The sequence below is a fragment of the Pomacea canaliculata genome, linkage group LG2 (assembly GCF_003073045.1).
Source record: "Pomacea canaliculata isolate SZHN2017 linkage group LG2, ASM307304v1, whole genome shotgun sequence".
In the NCBI taxonomy this organism is placed as follows: Eukaryota; Metazoa; Mollusca; class Gastropoda; order Architaenioglossa; family Ampullariidae; genus Pomacea; species Pomacea canaliculata.
The window spans coordinates 24,737,093-24,755,670 of record NC_037591.1 but is presented as its reverse complement, the minus strand read 5'-3'; the positions used below and the strand labels follow the sequence as shown (position 1 = coordinate 24,755,670).

The following is an 18,578-nucleotide window of genomic DNA, read 5'->3' as shown; positions in this document are numbered from 1 at the left end:
GAAGGCGTGTAATCCAGAAAATGGATAACTGCGTCACCTTGCTGTTCAGAAGAACTTTGAGTTATTAATGAAATTCCCAAGTTGCTTTAGAGTGTCCTTTCTTGTTGTTAGACAAAATGCTAGTGTCTGGACCTACGCCGCACACGCACGCGAAGCAGACTCTGGAACACAATTTTTTTTTCCAGTTGAAGACTGCCCACCCCGCACCACTCAAAATAAAGAAACCCTAGGTGTTGGAATAACAAAAAAATGAAAAGAAAAATGAAGCTACGGGCAATTGTGACAGTTTAAGAATTTTGACAGAAAAGAAACAAAAGATAGTACAGAATACTCAAAGGAGGAACAACAGCAGCAGTCACAGAAGAAGAAGGATGAGTTGAGTGCCGCAGTAACCTGCTAATGACTTGGGCACTAAAGGATGTCGATACAGGGGTAAATGCACTTATTACGAGCGGAAAATGCCAAGGGACATAACTCGAGCATATAACGACAGATCGCGTGCAGTTTTACGAGCTGAGCTGAGATAATGCACTGGATTGAAGTCGACTCCAGATATTAAAAGTTGACTAAACTGCTGAAACAAAAAAGCACATCGATCGAAAAAAAAATTTTCATTTAAGTGAGAATGTTTTGTGTGTCAAAACTGATGTTTGTGTTTCGATGGTATCACTGCAACCCGCAGCAAAACATGTTACATGCAAATGCACGGAGCAACACAAGAAAATAAACCGAGCCTGAAACAGCCAGCAGTTCGTGGCCATAATAATTTCGCTTTCTTGAGAGGACTCAGCTGTTCCGCTCGGTAATGATCAGTACAAAAGCTCAGATAATGTCTGTGTAACGTAGCTTTAGCTGCTTCCGTTCCATTTCCGGATGTGACAAAATTATCAGCTCTTCAGTCAGAATCAGCCTCAGAAGGGTACTTTCTCATCGAAACTCAGCACCGGAACGGAAGAGACACAGCCAGATTGAAACAGCTTTAAACACAAGCCAGAAGTTTGCACAGAGTTGTTAATTTGTCCTTGAATAGAACTGGAAATTTTTCGCAGTTGAGCCTCCGTGTCGACTGTTGTGGGCTCTTAGGTCGTCGTTGCTGTAGCAAGTTTAGCGGATGCTCCAGTCAGGTCTGTAAGGACGAGACAACAGGAAGACACTTAATAAGCAAGAGTGGGGAGATGCAAGTTTGCTGTCCTTAATTCCGAGGTCGGCAAGGTTTAAACAGCAACAGGCTTACTAGACAGTTGTTCGTCAGTGTCATGTGTGTTAGTCTTCTCCAACCGTACCAGGTAGTAGGACAAAAGAGGAAACCACATCGCCGACATCGCTCAACTCTCGAAAAATCTCACAAAAAGCGAGAATACCTCAAGAATAAAGCGGTTCCACCTAATGTCAGTTAGCCCTCACCTTTCATTTGTGTCATCGAATTAGAGACTTTCCAACATGGATGCCGATCAGACTCACGCCTTTGTCAAATTGCAGGTAAGTTTTCTCGTTAATGTACAAGTGCTCGGAACCCACAACTGTTAGTCAAAAGTTACTCCAACGATCGGTATGTCAGTGTTGAATTTTGTCTTCTTCTTTGTGGTTCTAGCAGTGGATCAATTCTTGTTCAAAATTAAGATATTGTTACGAATATTTGGAAAATTTCAAAAGATATTTCACTATGATTGCCTCCTCACAATGGTATCCTTTGATGCTACAACATTTTGTTAGTGTCTTCGAAGAGGACGTTAGTTCGTTTGTCAGCCCCAACGGTATATGTCTCTCTGGCTTTATTTATCTTCTCTCTCCTCTAAATTCCATTGTAATGCTTATCGACCAGTTTTCCATAATTTAACCAACACCTCCAGCCCCACAGATCATAAAGCGATTGAAAATAATTGTGGGTTTAAAATGCAGTTGTAGAAAGCTTTTTCCAAAACCACCAACTTCTCCAAACAAATCTTCGACATGGACCTCTTGAGGATACAAGAATATAAAAAGAACATGTGACATTTTTGAGTGAATTGTAAACAGATATCAACAAGTGTTTAGCTATTCGCTAGTTAATGTATTCGGTCACATGATACATATAGTTTCCGTCTTGAGTAAGCGGCACTCCGCTCCGGAGTCTGGTGCTCTCATAAATCTCTCGAATGACCTTTGATCTATCTTTTGCTCGAAGCCGATAACGGACTTTGACACTTAATAGTCTTTCACGAAGAAAATTCTTGTAAATTGTAGAACCTTTACTACAAGAAAGCTTAAAGGAAACGAATGTGATTGCCATCTTGTTTCAAGACGCTCTTGACAGGAAAGAGGTTGGAGCCATGACCGAGAGACAGCGTAGTCGCCCAGTCGCCCGGATGACGTCACAGCTGACATGCGCAATGCACGATGTTGTTGCCGTTGTCGTTTTCGCCCCTCCAACACACACACTCAGAGACGAGGTCTAGACAACACTTTCTGCTCACAGCTGTCTGCACTGCACCCTTATCTGCCCGTTGATTATGCTCGTGCGCGTCCCAACATGTGGAGGACGTTCGTGAGCGGACGTAACATCGGCCTACGTGGTGTGCACACGTGACACGTAGTGCGGCCTAGAACTCGTGAACAAGCTTGGGCCATCATCTCTCTTCTGGGCTTATCACTTGAACAGATAGGCCACAGTGGGGGGGGGGGGTGTGTGACCATCTTGTGACCCAAGGATGGCTTGGCAAGTCAATATCTACCACAACAATACCTTTTGTTTCAGTATCGCTCGTAGCTGAATCGCGAGTGGTAAGTTTGCGATGCCTGCGCATGGCCAGGGAGCACAGCCCTCGTTAAAATCGTGTCTTGAGGGAGTTTTGTCACGAACTCACGGTGGATAGCTACCCTACATTTGTCACTGCTGCAGACCCTGTTCCCTTTTTTTTTTTGTACATTGTATATCTTAAGACATCCTATAGCAGATCATCCGTTGCCCGTATGGCAGCTTGTAGTACTCCCAGATCTCATTTTCTCTCCCTACAAGGGTGCACAGCGCAACTGGGCGCTTGAAGCAGCCTTGACATCTCCTGTATTATGCAACGAATTTACCGTTTATAAACACATTACACAAGGGTGATGACTGTCAGTTGAAGCCGCTGTCACACTTACAAGAACAATGTTGGTCGTCATTGTCATCAAAGGTATCGGAGATGTGGGTTGAGCAGCTGATGGCGTCAGGTCCGTTTGAGATATTTTTAACCCTTTTGTTCCTAAGTCCAACAAAGCACAAAGAAGTCTGTAGTGTACAGGTTTGACGAGACTGCTTTTCACAAAGCGACTGATAGCATCTCGCAGCGAAAAGTTCATTTCAATCATCTGATACTATTGCAGTTAATTGTCTTCCTTCTTGTTCTGCTTTGTTACTCCCTGTCGGAATTTAAACCATCACTGGGCGAATAAAATACAGAATAAAAGAGCAAGACAACACAGTACAGTTAAACGAAAGTAAATTGCATCGACAATGGTCTGTCTGATGTGCCTTAAATTCGTAATTTAAAGTAGCAATAAGAACTTCGGTTAATTTACTTGTAACTCGGGTATCTAAACTGTGTCTCTTTATTAGGGCTTGTATGAGTTGGTCCAGTAGGTGGTTGAACTTTATTGTGATGAGGTCACTGGGATGCACGACAATAAAAGGACAGACAACTCATAAACGACGCCAAAGACAAGCAATCTTTATGTTTAATACATGCCACAGTTTGGACTTCTGGGTGAGCCCTGTTCAGCCCCTACACTGGTCGAAAAAGTTTCGGGAAGTGATCTGTTTTATGAACCTTCTTACGTAAGAGGAATGGTGGTAACGGGTGGAGTGTATTTCTTTTTGCACATTGCAAACTTGTCTCTTGATGTTTATACCTACCAAGGCAAGACTGGGCAGTCATACGAAAGAAGTCAATCCGAAAAACCTTCCAGAGACCCTTTTGATGTGAATTAAGGTGTCAAGTGCCAAGTATGCCTTCTGTCTAAGCCATTGTAGTGCATGAATGAGTGACAAGATGAATAGATGAATATAGAGCTAGGAGGGGCGGACACGTTGACTAATAATACTAGATGGCTTGCGAGAGAAATGAGATTGCAGAAAGGGAAGAAATAAAAGGTATATTTTAGTTCCAACGGCCTTGTCGTTGCCGGATCCCAAACGTTTGGTGACTTTTATTAATCGAAAAAAAAAAAACAGATTCAAAAACATTTGACAGGATTCCCTCCTTACCCACCTGTGTTAAAACACTTTTTAACGTTTCTTCTCCTCTAGTTCTTATTCTTGGGTGCAACTTCGTGGTTATATATAAAAAAAATCAGTTTGGTCGAAGGTTTTCAAAGAAGCATTCACATTCACCATTCCTTTAGATGGACAAAGAAACTCTTCTGCCATGATGTAAGGCTGTGAACAGCGAGGACTATCATCACGTGACGCACCCTACAACGTCAGAGGTACCCCGACCTCGCGATGAGAGGGAAAGATGATCGGGTGGTGTAGAACAGACCAGACATTGTGTCGAGCGCCCATGGAACAGTATCATGACAATCTAGCTCTAGCGGAAGCTGAATCTCAGTGCTGCTTGCTTGCCCTAATGTGTCTGTTGATTTATGCATTTTTTTTTTAATCCCACCAACAACAAAACCTTGAAGTGACGGAAGAGGCATAGAGAGGCCTTGTATTTGATATCCACCCCGCTACTGCATAAGTGAAGACACGATGGAGGAGGCGATCTGACGTTCGGAGGAAACTAACATGTTGGGGTGAGAAAGAGAGAAAGAAAAGGGGGAAGGATGGAGAAATGGGAAAAGAATCTGGAGTACTGTTTTGTGGAGAGCAGCATGTGCATGTGAAGAGGTGAATTTGATAGAGGAAGCCATTGCGGGAGATCGTGGAGGGGTGGACAGAAAGGTAATCTCGTGTTGGTACATAAGTTGTGGTGGTGGCAGTTCTAAATGATGACGAATTTACTGCTATCCTAGACAAGCAGAATCTGGGATGGTGGGTGGCTCATCTGCACAACCCACTTGACTTTCTAACTCACGCTGTTCTTTCTGGGATGTGGCACCTGTTTATAGGGCTGGTTGTTTTCATCTAAGTTCATGACTCAGCAAAAAATATTTATTTTAAAAAAATTAGATAGTTACACTGCAAGACCCATCTGGATGTTGACTTTCTCAACAAACGTGTCCTTTCAAAACACTTTAACCTCCACCCTACCCTACCCCACACTCTACCCCCTACCCGAAGCGTCACAGCCACGCGAGCAAACTGCAAACTGCAGAGAGAAATGTAGAAACAGAAAATGGCGGTACACTGGGTATATTGGGAGATGTGCAGTGGGCGCCGAGCGTGCAGGGCCAAACCTCGGGAGGTCGAGACACGCCAGGCAGTGACGCAGGGAGGTAAAAAGTCGCTGGTGTGGGAACGACCAAGCATCAGCGCTCGCACCATGCAGGCTTGAGAAACGCGAGAGCGACCTGTTCGCCCAAGTTGGCCTCACCTTGAGAGCATTCAAGCAGTATACCATTCTTCATAGTTCGTGGTGGTTTCGTGTCTAGTGCAGTGTACCTGGATGGGGTGGAGAGGTGCGCGACAGGTGTCAAGATGAACCCTAGTTCGAACTATGGAGGCTTGGGTACTGTTTTGTGGACGACGCGGGGGGAAACTTCCTCGAGGCGGTGGTTGACATAGTGCAGCTGTCTCGACCGAGCAGCTTGTAGGCGTGGCTGGCACCCTTTTAAAGTGAATACAAGAAGTATAATAGGGGGACAAAAAGGTAGGTCTTGCAAGATATGACTTGAAGGTTCAGCAAGCTGAGCGACAAATCTACAACATAGACTGCTAAGTAATACGGGAATACACGCGTGCAGACACATAAACACGCGGAGGGAGAGATAGAGATCGAGGTTATTCGCTTAAGCGGTTCTTGTCGGGGTCTTTGATAGACAAAATCCGTCTGCGGCCTCTCCCACGTCAACAGTTCGCACAAGGGTACTATGTCCGCCATTTTTAAAAATCTTGCTCAATGCTTGCACTGTCCTCTCTCTCTCGGTCTCGGTGTGTCTCGCCGATTATGATCCCTACTGTACACTGGGGTGAGACGAGGAGGCAAAGTTTGCGTGCAGGAGCCTGATCTCGCGCCGCGAGGGCAGATAAGTAAAGCTAACACTGCGCGTCCTAACTAAAGCCATCAAGCGGCAAGGGAGGCCACCGCAAACTGTACTCCGCCTGCTTGCCCTTTCACACCGTGTCTCTAACATAAAACATGGTTTTGTGTGCGTGTGCGCGCCTGTGTGCGTGTGGGCAGTAGAGAACGATGACAATCACCTGCAGGGAGCCTCTCTACGATATGTTTCCAAGAATTGCAGCAGTTTTCTGCCCTTAGTAACAAGACTGGCATCAACTTCGCCGTGTGAGCAATTCCGGGTTGGGTGCAGGTGAAGGAAGTAAACAATCATTTTTAGCTATGTGGATAATAATGTTTGTGTTCAGTTTTGCTCTTAGCATGAAATGATTTTATGTTCTCACGGGATCGTACATTTTAGGTCCCGGCGATTCACGGTCATGGCTAAAGAAGTCAGGTAGTTGTTTTCCGTTTATGTCCCGACGATTCCCGGTCATGGCTGATGGCGTCTGATGGTTGTAGATCGTTTTCCGATTGGTGGAGATTCTCCCAGCCGCATCATGTTTAAATACCCGTTCTCAAAAAACGTCTCGCCTATAAATAGCCCTTATCAACTGCTGGCTTTTATTTTACGAGTGATATCATGCCATTATCAGTCTGTAACGGTAATTGTTGTTTATTGTTTGTAAAAGGATGAAGTGTCCTTTATGTAATTTATTCCTTCCGGATTTGCATCGACACCACCTTTGTCACCAACCCCGATCTTTTCCTCTTAGCTTATGTCTACATGCTGCAAAAAAAAAAAAAGAGCATTTTTTCACTATAAACTTAAGCCGCATAGTTGCCTCAAAAAAGTTGGTTAACGCCCAGTCCATTAGTGTGACATCCCGAGCGAGCCAGGTGGAGCCAGCCGTGGACTGGACGGAAGCTGGGGACTTGTAGGTTGTATGCCTACCGTCTAGGTCTGCTCTTATGTGTCCTTGGAGGATCTGTTGTTTACCTTGGACCTACAGCTGCCTCCAAGAAAACAGTTTCCCTGGTCCCATAGCCACATATCAGAACTGTCCCAGCTGATTAACTCTGTTGACGCGGCAGTAAGCGAGAGAAAGCCTATATTCCCCTATATTCCCCACTTTTGGAAACATTTGAGACATTATCGATCACTCCCGACGCAGCTTTTTTTTCTCTCATTTCTTTCCCTCACATTTTCTCTCACTCGCTTTTTAAAAATGTTGTGTCAATTAGCTGAATCTTTGAATCTTGTCGCAGTCATGCTATCTGCAAGAGGGTGCAGACCAAGACGAGTGTAGCACGGTAGTACATCATGTGTCGATGTTGACAATCTTGGCCACTAGGACACATCACGTGGGCCTGGCCACAGATAAACGCAAACTGTTGTCTCGGCGAACCCAGACAAGCAGGGCGGTGACCGACAGAATTGTCCAGTCTCAGCGAAAGACATTCTTCACCAGTCTTCCCGCTGTTCTGTCAAGGTATTTGTCGTCGGTCCTCCCTCACGGACCCCACCTTGGGCCGCACGGGGTCCCCTCGTCTTCCGGTCTCACGTGTTCGCCGATGATCGACTGTTGCGCCGCGCGCGGCAGGTGGCGGAAAAGCGTGAAGACTTGTAGTGAACTCACTCGCAGCTCGCTCTTCGGTCCTGAGTCGTGGGAAGCTCAATCAATAACAAAATGAGCAAGTCGTGCGAGTTTAAAACATCTTCCAAATCTCTCATTATTTCTCATTATAATCTCCTTTGAAATTACAAGTCGCAGGCGCTTGTTCGCTGCTGTAATTTTGTACCAATAAAAACACAAACTTTTTCTTTTTGAAGTGTGATTGGGCAGGTTCAAAATGCTAAAACTTATTTGGGTGTTTTAAAATTTTTTTGAAGACTGCAGGTATCCCCGACCCTACCACGTTCCCATCAAAAACACAGAGAGGATCATGAACACATTCACAGCACTACAAGCATCCGTGAAACGATAAATATGAGCAATGCACTTCACAAGGCTGTGCGGTTGTTTTCTCGCAGTGACCGCCCTGTACAAACACAGACATAACCCAGCAGGCAACGGGCATTGTCAAACAAGGGAACAAAGGCTTTCTGTCCTACTCCTCCCTCCCCCAGGTCGCTTGCAGCTGCAGCTTGAATGTACATAGTCTTCGATCTCAAATATACCTTTTATCCTAGCAACTATCTTCATACACATTCTGTTTTTAGTCCTGTTCAACAGCTTTGTCGGTGTAAATTCATTTATTCACTCTTTTTTCCCCGTTGCACTGCTTGCTGCTTTGTCTTCTGGTTATTTACTTCACCTGTGCACACAGACAAAAGAACATATATTTGCCTGACCAAATCAACTGATGCCCCAGATAAACAAAATACCTTACCAGACTAGCAAAACGCAGCTGCATTCACTGATGATAAATTGTTTTATTTATTTTATTCGTTTATTCCTTGAATTTAACCAGTTGGCGAACGGTTATGCCGGTCTGATGATACTGGTGTTGGTGGAATCAACTAGATAGACACGGTGGTTAACAAGGTTTGCCGGTTGGTCTGATCGTGAGCGGTGGTGAGCATGTCTTGCATTGAACGACTAGTCCACTCATTTATGTTTGCAACTAGTCTTTCCTCTGTCCATGTAGGGTTTGACCTCCTTTCAATACCCATGTAGGATGGTCTGAGAGTGTCATGCCGGGTCATGTGGTCGAACCAGGCCTCCTTGCGCCGCTTCACAGTTGCAACAAAGGGTTTCTGGTGTCCCCTAGGGTAGCGACCGTGATCAGTAAGCCATTGGTTTTGTGTTCCTTGCAGGAGATGCCGAGCTGCCTCCTCTGGCACTTCGTCTCAAATGACTATATTCACCTTTCTAAGTCAGCAAGCACTGTATTGAGGACTTGTCCAGTCCTTATATACTGATGTGAGACATGGCGGTTGGAAAACCTGATAGTGATGCTACACAAACCTGATAGTGCGGCTACACAATGTTCTGGCCGCTGCTGTTGTCGCTGTTGCAGACGTCTGCCGTAGAGCTGTCGTCTTTGGACAGGTTGGATATTTAGCACAACAGCCTTGCTACTGTTTTGTGTGACAGCAGTTGATATCAGTCGCACGAGCCTGTCTAGCGACAGTAAAGCTGCTGACATTTTTATTTTTCATCCAAAAATTAAGATATCCTGTCATCGGCTCAATTTATTTTTCTGTCTGAATGTTGCTTCTGTCGCGACTTAATGGCATCAACTCTGATATGTGGCATCCGTCTCACCTTCCATTATTGAGTTATGAAATCCCTAATAAATATTCAGTTTCTCTTTTCATATGTGTTGTCAACAACGACTAAATAAAACGATATAATTTTTATTTTATCTTTTACTCTTTCCAGTGGTGTGGCATTTAATACCGAGGGAAGAGAATCATGAAATGAACCATTTTCAGTCGCGAGTGAGGACCGACGAAGTGGTGGTTCAGGGTTCCATGTTCAGGGTTCTTTGATGAACCACTTACCTCTGTGTTGGACGTGGATCGATGTTGGCGGTGTAGTCGGCTGCAGACGTCACGAGGACTTTGTGTAGGAGTGCGGTAGACATCACCAAACTCTCTACTGGAGTGCGGTAGACATCCAGTCTTGTCTTCTTCTGTTTATGTGCTTCTAACAGAGGCAAACGGGAGAGCACCAGCTTCTTCCAATTCTTTCTGCTTCCCCTTCCCTGTCGTCTTCAGTTCCACTCTTGCCATTGGGCTATTGTGAACACCATGATGCTGGTCCCGCAGCGATTCTCTGACATAGTGTAACACTGCTGGTCAGTCTCAGGGTGGGAGCGTGTCCAACCGTCTGTCATCTCGGTCTGCTTATTCTGAGGAGTAGAGAGTATGTGAAGGAAAGACTTGAGGTACTAACAAGACTGTTCTTGGAGCTCGTACGAGGAAAGTAAAAGAAGAAGTAAGGAGAAATTGAAAAAAGAACATATTTAAGTATCCCTTAATGTCAGATATTAGCAAGGTGTGAAAAGAACTCCTTTCATTAGGCCCCACTACTGCTACAGTATTTCCCAAGTCCATGAACAGATAACTAGGTAACAGAGTGTCGCATTGACACGAATTGAAAGTATGTAGGTTTAAACCCATTGGTCTTTTGTAAAAATCACTGTCGGCTGTTCGTTAATTTTTTTTTTTAGCAATGCAGGAAGCGAAGAATGAGGTAGTGAACTCAACAAACGCGGAAAAGGCTGATTGCCTGCAGATGCAGTTCTTACAAAGTGTTTTAGTGACCTTTTTTCTCGTATTTTCGGACTTAGTAAACGTTTCGCACGTGGTTACGCCCTCTGGTGTTTGAAGTGTGTGACTTGACAGGAAACACGAGGACATCCTGCTTGGTGCAATGAGTGCAAGAACATGTGCAGTCCGCTTCGAAGCACGCGCCGCAATGTGTTATTCTGTTTCCTCAATATTTATCTACAGATAGAGTTGTCTGATGGAGTTGTCCGCCGTTCCCCTTTTATAGTTTGTCTAGACTGTTAAATGTAGTGCAAGCATTAACTCCGACCTGAAGGGACAAAGTCAAAACGAGGCGAAAAGAATCTCCGTCTTCATCGTTTTGACCGCTGTAACCTCAACATTGTCATCGTCTTTGTATGCACGTGTATATATAAATGTGCGTGTGTTCGCTTTGTGAGAGATCGACTGGTAAAGAAACTGTCAGGAGCGGGAGACAAGCTTTTCAGAAGCAATCTTTTCAGAGCGAGCCCCTAAGCTTCTTCCATTTCTTCAGGCGATCTCCCCGACAGACGAGAAAGCCCAGCACTGTTATTGCTACACCTACGATGGGAGGCATCTTCTGGCCACAATCCCCATCTGTCTTCAGGCTTACCTCTAACGACCTGCACTAATACAGTGTCTCAGTTCGCTTCTGCTTGCGGCATGACGATGGGTTGGCTCTGTTGATTGTTTACTGGTGTGGTCTTGTGAGTTCCACTCCCTCTCCCATCCGACTCCACTTTGTGGTGGCATTGATGGGGGTTGTACAGGTTTCAGTTTGCGCAGACATTAAATGAACAAGTATGAAAAGGTAATGCTTGGACTTCCAGGTTCCTGCGTTTGGCTTAGCATCTTCTAGTTCCTCTGCCCCAACTGGTCTCAGAGAAGTCTCACTCTCGTGTGTGTGTGTGTTCATGCGCACATGCATGCGTTAGCCCCAGTTCCTAGATATTCAGGGCTCGCATGACACATTTCTATAAGCGACTTCTGGCGGGAATAGGTTAGGGCCGGTAACTAGAGCTCTGTAGGATCAGCTTTATGGAACCTTTCTGAGGGTAAATGTCTCTGTCAAATCTTATAAATTCCGATTTATTTATCTTCCGTGAAGAAAATGACAAATACAGCTTGCTGAATTCCGAGTGCTGCCTATAGGATTGTCCGACCTAGTAGTGTAAAACCTCCACAGCATGACATAAACCCATCTATAAAACGAACTTGATCTATCACTTCCATTATCTTCAGGGCAGTGAAGGCCTAAACAAATTTCCCCTTGTGATATCTCCTACACACTGGTCTGTCGAGTGCGATGCAGCCGAAGTTTTACAAAGTGGCCATTATCAAGCATTACTGTCATTTTATTGAAAAAATCAGATACCAACGATGTCTGTCAGTATAGGTTGTTTTTTTAATTTCCTAATCTTTTATACTTGTGATGGTTTTATTTCTGTGCCTTACTAGTCTGCGTATTATCAGCTTGTATTGTGTAATATGGCAATAACTGGCATAGAAGACTAGCAGTGAAGGAAGGCTTTGTTTCTCCACCACCCGGCCTGTATGATTTGTGTTGTGTAAATTTGTGTGAGGGAGCGAGGTGGTGAGAGAGCAGATGGAATGGGAACTGATTGCTAAAGCGGTCACGCCCACTTGCCTGCTGATTGTCTTACCGTGTTGGCCACCAAACATCGGGCTATGCTGCTTAATTTCTCATTTCACACACTTCCCACCCTCGGGGCGGTAGTCATGAAGCTAGGGTAAGTCGTTTCCTCAGGGCGAAATGGGAAATTCAAGGTTAAGCATATTGTTTTCGTAGTTACAATGCGATGTTAAGATCCTGTGGACACTACTACTTCATGTTTTTTCACCACAGGGAATCTTTGCAACTACGACTACAAGAGTGTGGACACCGCCCTATATCTTCCGAAACAAACCACTTGTCCCCAGTCGCCCATGTTACCTCCGAGCAATGACTTACCCTTCCTTCGTCACTACGGCCCTGATCATTTTCGATTCAGTCCCGATCTTTGCACCACCCTTTCTTGCTTGTACAATCTCCATAATTTCGGACACACCCACTTGCCTGTTTTAAGAGAATTGTGACCTCGAAAGATCTTGTTCGCCAATTTCGTGGGCTTTTTTCTCTATTTTTGTGTGGGGTGGATCCTGTATATTTCCATACTTGATTATTTTCTCGTGTACAATATTTGATGATTTGGAAAGGCTACCATCTGAATATTTTATAAGCATATTTAGAGCTACTTCTATCTTACTTTACCAATTAGATATGGAGAACAATTTGTGTTCAGGCATTTACTTGAATTTAATTTCCGTCCTAAAAGGAAAAAAAACAGAGAATATCAAGCTGTCGGGAATCGATAATAATCGTAAATTGAGACAAATGTTTCTTACGATGAGATGTCATGGCCAAAGCTGTACAATATAAAGTATACTGTACATTTGTTCAGAAGGAAGTAAAAGAGATCAGCAATAACTTTTAGGACATGTCACTGTTTGGTTTTAACATTAGATACTCCATCCCTTAACAATAATAACTTAGTAGAGGTTGGAAAAGTGTGTATGGTAGTTATTTTACAGTACTAGTTTTTTGCAAAGGTAACGATTTTGAGATAACTAGATGAATTGTTTTCACTGAACTTCCACTTTAAAAAAAACAAATTTGACCGAGCGTGTACATTTATGCAGTGTTGTCTTTGGAGATAACATGAAACAGATAGTTTGGGGGCTAACGGCAGGATATTGGAACTTTGGACCCTTTCTCGGCTGTCCACATTTGTTTGCCATGCATTTTTAATGTATTTATTTATTCTGGGGGTGGTGGTGGCACTGTTCCGGATGCGCGCTATTCCGGAATACAACAGGGAATTAACTAAAGCTAGGCTAGGGATAAAGCTTAATCCTCGAAGTCAACATCGCGCCTCATTTAACTTGCGATATTCTGTCCACCATCACCCCACCCACACCCCACCCTCACTCAACCCCCCCACACACATATTACCTTCCCTCCACATCCCTACCCCTCTCTCTTTGCCCTCGCTCTACCTTCAAGCACAGCCTATAACCTCAAGATGAACTTTAACGGCATGGCTGTCACCCAGACTGACCAGCTCGCAATCGAAAGTTTTATCTACACTTGCATATCTTGAATTGGAGCGAGAGTGCTGCCCCCTCTCGGTGGCAAGAGAGAGGCGGACTGAGGGCAAGCCTGTGTCTTTATTCTTCATGTGGCAGGCAAATGTGTGCTAAGCGTACATGTCCGGGACATAGCGACCAGTCGATAGTCTGGTATGACGATGCCTGCTTAGGGATTGGGGCCAAAGTCTGCTTTTATATGAGGGCTGAGCTGCTGACTTCTGGCATCACGTGAACACATGCACGAATGCACAACACACACATTCACACTCGGGTACGCAGGCTGACAGACAAAGAAATCGAGAGTAACGATTCAGTAAAACTTTTTCTTTGTCAATCCCCAGCGTCCACTCCCTTTTCATCAGTCTGGATAGGTAAAGGCACATCATCTTAAACACACTACGCAAACACTACCGTCTATTTTATTACCAACATGGAGTTGTAATCTGAAAACTTTATGACCTATCTTTTGATATCAGCTTATATTGAAGTTCCACTGTTGTCAAACAGGTTCTCCCGAGCTTTCCAAGCCTACGACCACTGCGATGTCGTATCCCAGAATGCAATGGGTGTGGGGATGAAAGTGAGTGTCGCCTTTGATTTACTATTATAGAACAAAAGACAGAGAAAGTAAATCACAGGGACACACCGCCTCCCAGTCTGCATTTCGGTTCATCAGAGGTTCATACCTATCAACACCTGCCGCTTCGATCCTAGTCATCGGCCGTCAAACCGCACGCGCTTGCACGCGAACTGTCACCGGCAGGGGGTGTTATTTTCCATGTGTTTACCTGGCCAGGAACCAGTCGATAAGGGGGGCCTTAGGTGAGCATGGAGTAAAACTCGCTCTTCTAGTCCCACCCCCACTCTGGAACACGGTAAATATTGACTGTAAAAAGCCAGCTTAAGAGGTTATAGCAAGGCCGTCATGCTGAATCCACCCTGACACTTTCTCGTGTTCTCTCTCTCTCTGCCACGCATATCATAGCAGGTCTATTTTGGGAATATAAAGTCAACGAAGGCATCAGGGTGAAGTTCAAAATTCCCGAGGCACTCCAGACTGCAGAGTGGTTCACTTTATTATTAACCCGTTTGATTCCACGTGGTATGCCACTACACACATCGCATATTCTTCTTCTACGATCTTCCTCTAATTTACACGAATGTCTGGGATAGGTTTCATCTACACTCTGTCTCCTCATTTCCCTTCGTAATGCGCTTCCTTTGTCTTGCTTCGAGGGTTATCCTCCACCATCGTTTCTCTACTCACGGGCGAAGAAATTCCCTTCTTCCGAGACACCCTTCTTTTTTTTCCCGCTCCGTCTCTCAAGCCGCGATGTCCATCGGCAAGCCCCGCTGTAGTAGAGATAGTTTATCGCACGATATATTCTATCGGCAGAGAGACAGTTTATCGTGCGGGACAGTTTATCTAGGCAACAACAGACTGCAGCCGCCATTGATTAGACAGCGGGAACTGGGCCATCACTCCCGAGCCCGTGCACCGAGGGGGCGCGCTGTCCTGCGGTGATGGATCCGCATTATGTTGAGGGATCGGGTGTCACTGGTAAAAAGCGTCCTTGGTTTCAAGCTGAATGATACTAATTGTTTTCCTGTTTTGCTATGGTTTCTTTTATTTCAGGTCTGTTTTATCGCGGCGTCAGAGGAGAGAGAGATACAAAAACAGCCGAAAGAGATGTTCACGAGCAAGGGAGACAATATCGACTTTTCGAGTGTCCCTGAGACGGCCCTTGATTTTTGGGCAGAGAGAAAAGGGGCGGAGGAGTAGTAGTTCGGTACAAGCACTTGTAGAGCTGATTTGGTCATGGAACGTTACGTGACATAAGGAAGCTTGTCTCCCCCTCCCCATCCGCACTGTGCTGTCCTCCAGACAACGCCCGCAAACACGCGAACGAGAGAGAGAGGACGAGGGCAGAAATCAATATGCACCACATCGTCCTACGCTTACCCCGAGTTGTGTGCATGTGGTTCAGTCGAGGACATCGGGTCGTGAAGGGACAGTACATGTGGTTTTTGCCCCTATCTGTGTTAATAGTAGAATAGTTAATATTCAAGAGCCAGACCTGTCTGATTGTTGCGTTTTGGCTCCCCTCCAGGAGCCTCCGTAACTGCGGAGTACACGCGCCATGTTCTTTGGACGGGCCGCCGTTGCCAGAGGAGACTTGGGAGATGCGCCAGGAGTGGGGCGGAGCGAGGGGAGGGGAGGTAATGAGGAGAGCTGGAGGTGTTGCGGGCGTCAACAATTATATGCCGCGGAATACATTCACCGCTTTCTTGTTCTTCTTGTTGTTTTCTTTTTCCCCACAGCTAGATTTCAGACATTGCTATCAGCAGGACGGAAATTATAGTTTTATGGATAACAAAGATAATCATAGAAAAACACAATCGTGATCACACACAGGGATGCATGTTAATGGCGGAGGGAGTCTGCATCTCGTAATCTCATCTTTCATACACAGACACCCACCTGGACACAAATTCTCCTCCCTTGTCCGATGATTTCCGTTCGTTGTTATCGCGATAAACTTCACATAAATAGGCTGAAATCCTCCTTTGTAGAGGTCAGAGCAGACGACAAGGACCACACGCTAACCCATCGCCGGCGTTTTGTCCCTTGACAAACTCCAGTCGGCTTCTCAGCTTAGATATTCTCTCTCTCTCTCGACGAGCCTCTTTTTAGCCCTGCAATTTTCTGAAGGCGCTGTCATCGAAAACTTTACCTCGAGGCCTTCCCCATAGACAACTCCCCAATGTCGCCTCCCTCCAGACACTTCCAGGCACTTCCGCTCGCCCATCGTCGCCCAAGTTGCACGAGCTGCGCGTGCTGCTGAAAGAGCTTGTCGGTGCCGCCATTTGTCTGCGATCCCCTTGACGAACTACGACGTCTGACTGACTCCCACCTTAATTGACACAGGCGAGACTTGCTTGAACTTCACATCGTCATTTCCATCCAACAAAGTGTCCGCACGACACCTTCATTCACTGGACCTGCCAACTAGGTACATCTGGACTGATGGCTGGGTACTAGAGACGAAGAACTGGGTACCTTGTAGGTCATCATAGACGAGGGATGAGACACTTTGTACTTGCAAATAAAACTTTCAACAGCCGCTGACATACATGTGGACGAATCCAATAGTCTGGTTTGCGTATGATATATAGCTAGATTTCATGGACCGTAATCATGAACTGGAGGTATCCTCATTGGTCTATATATATATACAGGCAGGCCTACATCCTCATCGGTCGAGAGATAGCCAAGAGATTCACTTCTTCCTCCTTTCCATTACAAAGGATTTCACGGATCTCTCTGTCGACCTGTAGTCTTGGGTTCTGAAAAAAAATATCTCTTTACTTCGAGATCGTCCATTGACAATGACTGCTCAGGACTGACAGTCAATGTGTTACTCCTCCCCCACCCAGTTTCCACCCGACTACTAATTGTATGTGGGTTTTCTGCAGCCCAAGCGATTTTGGTCCGAGTTTTTGTCTCATAAATTTACTCTGCCTTCGTGCCGTTTTATCATCTCCACCATTTTTTATCTCTGTTTTTCTTTTCCTTCCTTAGATCATCCCCTCTCGTTTTTTGTCTCCTTTTTCTTCCTTGCTTCCTGCTTAACATACACCTCTTGAGATCACAAATTTCCGAAGAAAGCGCTTCAGTAAACTAATCAACGCTTGCACACAATCTTTCTTGGTGGTTTTACCCTCACAGAGTACTTGGCTCTTCCGTTCATTTTGTTTTTTGTTGTGTTTTTGGCAAAACTACACTATCAATCTTTGTAGCTCTCGTGTTCTTTGAACCTCTGATGTTCTTTTAGTGCTGCCACACGACTTTCCTGCTGTCGGCCCAGTCTGTGGGCTACGGTAAAACAGAAGCAGGCCAACCAGCTTAGACACATGCAGCGCAAAACGTTAATTGCCACCCCACCCACCCCTTTCTTGTCCTGCTCGCTCGCATTCTCTCTCTCCCCCTCCACCCGCCATCTCGCGGCAGAAAGTAATTGAGCGCTAAACATCAGGCGCTAGCTCGTGCACCTCCAGTGTCGACGCTCACGACCATGACGAGGTGCGAAACGGGGCTCACAACGGGACGTGGACAAATTGCGGGTATTTCTTGTTTTACACCCGACGTCAGAAGTAAGTGGATTCCGGGGATATATATATATAGCCGTTAGGGGAGTGTGTGTGCGCGGCGTGTGGGTTCGGGAAGGGGGAATATCGCCTTTCACTTTTTCTACATGTGCGCTTGCCGCATAGAGGGACAGTTGCCTGATAATAACATTGCTTAAAGTAATCCATCATCCGGAAAGAACGATTCTGAGCAGCCATGTTAATAATCACAAAAACTGGGAAGTAGTCATTGATAATTCTCGCTGTCATGACTGACGGAAGAGAATTATTGTCTCTAGTTAGAACCAGTTGTCAGGTCCTGTTTCTTATATTACTGATGACATGACTATAGGAGGAAGACAAAGAAACAGGTAAAAACGTTTTAAAACATGGACACACCTCGCTGAACAAAAAATGAGATTCTCATGATGCTGCAGTGTCTCGATGTATCGAGGGCCAGCCAGGCCAAGGTGCGGAGTGGGGAAGTGAGCATGTGGGAGGTGAGCATGGCATGAGAGTAGAGCGGGTGTGTCGTTTGGCAAACCGCACAGGGATTTCCTGGGGATCGCAGCCAAGGCAAAGACTGACTAGCTAATTCATCAAGGATGGTCCCACTCATCAAGGGATGGGGGACGATAGGGAATGATGTCAAGCGTATTAGAGAGAGTGTTTTTGTATGAGAGAGAGTGAGAGAACATGTTAAGTTTTGAACACAGTATAACATATTGTTTCCAACTACTTGATAAGATGACGAAACCAACTAATCTGATGTTTCTACTTGCTCGTGCTTGTTAACATCTCTGTTATCGAGCTTTATTTCCTTTATTGCTTATATGTTGCTATGTGAAAAAAAGTCATAGTGTTGGTCCGGTCCCCTTTCGGTAAGGGAGGTAATCCCTAAGCGAGCGCCCATGAGGGAGATA

At 45.3% G+C, this 18,578-nt stretch overlaps 1 protein-coding gene across 1 annotated transcript in view; it reads left to right on the top strand.

Annotated features, from left to right (window-relative positions):
* Positions 1–242: 242 nt before the first annotated feature.
* LOC112556145 overlaps positions 243–18,578 on the top strand; it is a 102,807-nt gene continuing 84,471 nt past the window's right edge. The window contains 1 exon segment of the mRNA XM_025224859.1: positions 243–1,479. Within this exon segment, the coding sequence (XP_025080644.1) occupies positions 1,441–1,479 (39 nt within the window). The 5' untranslated portion in view covers positions 243–1,440.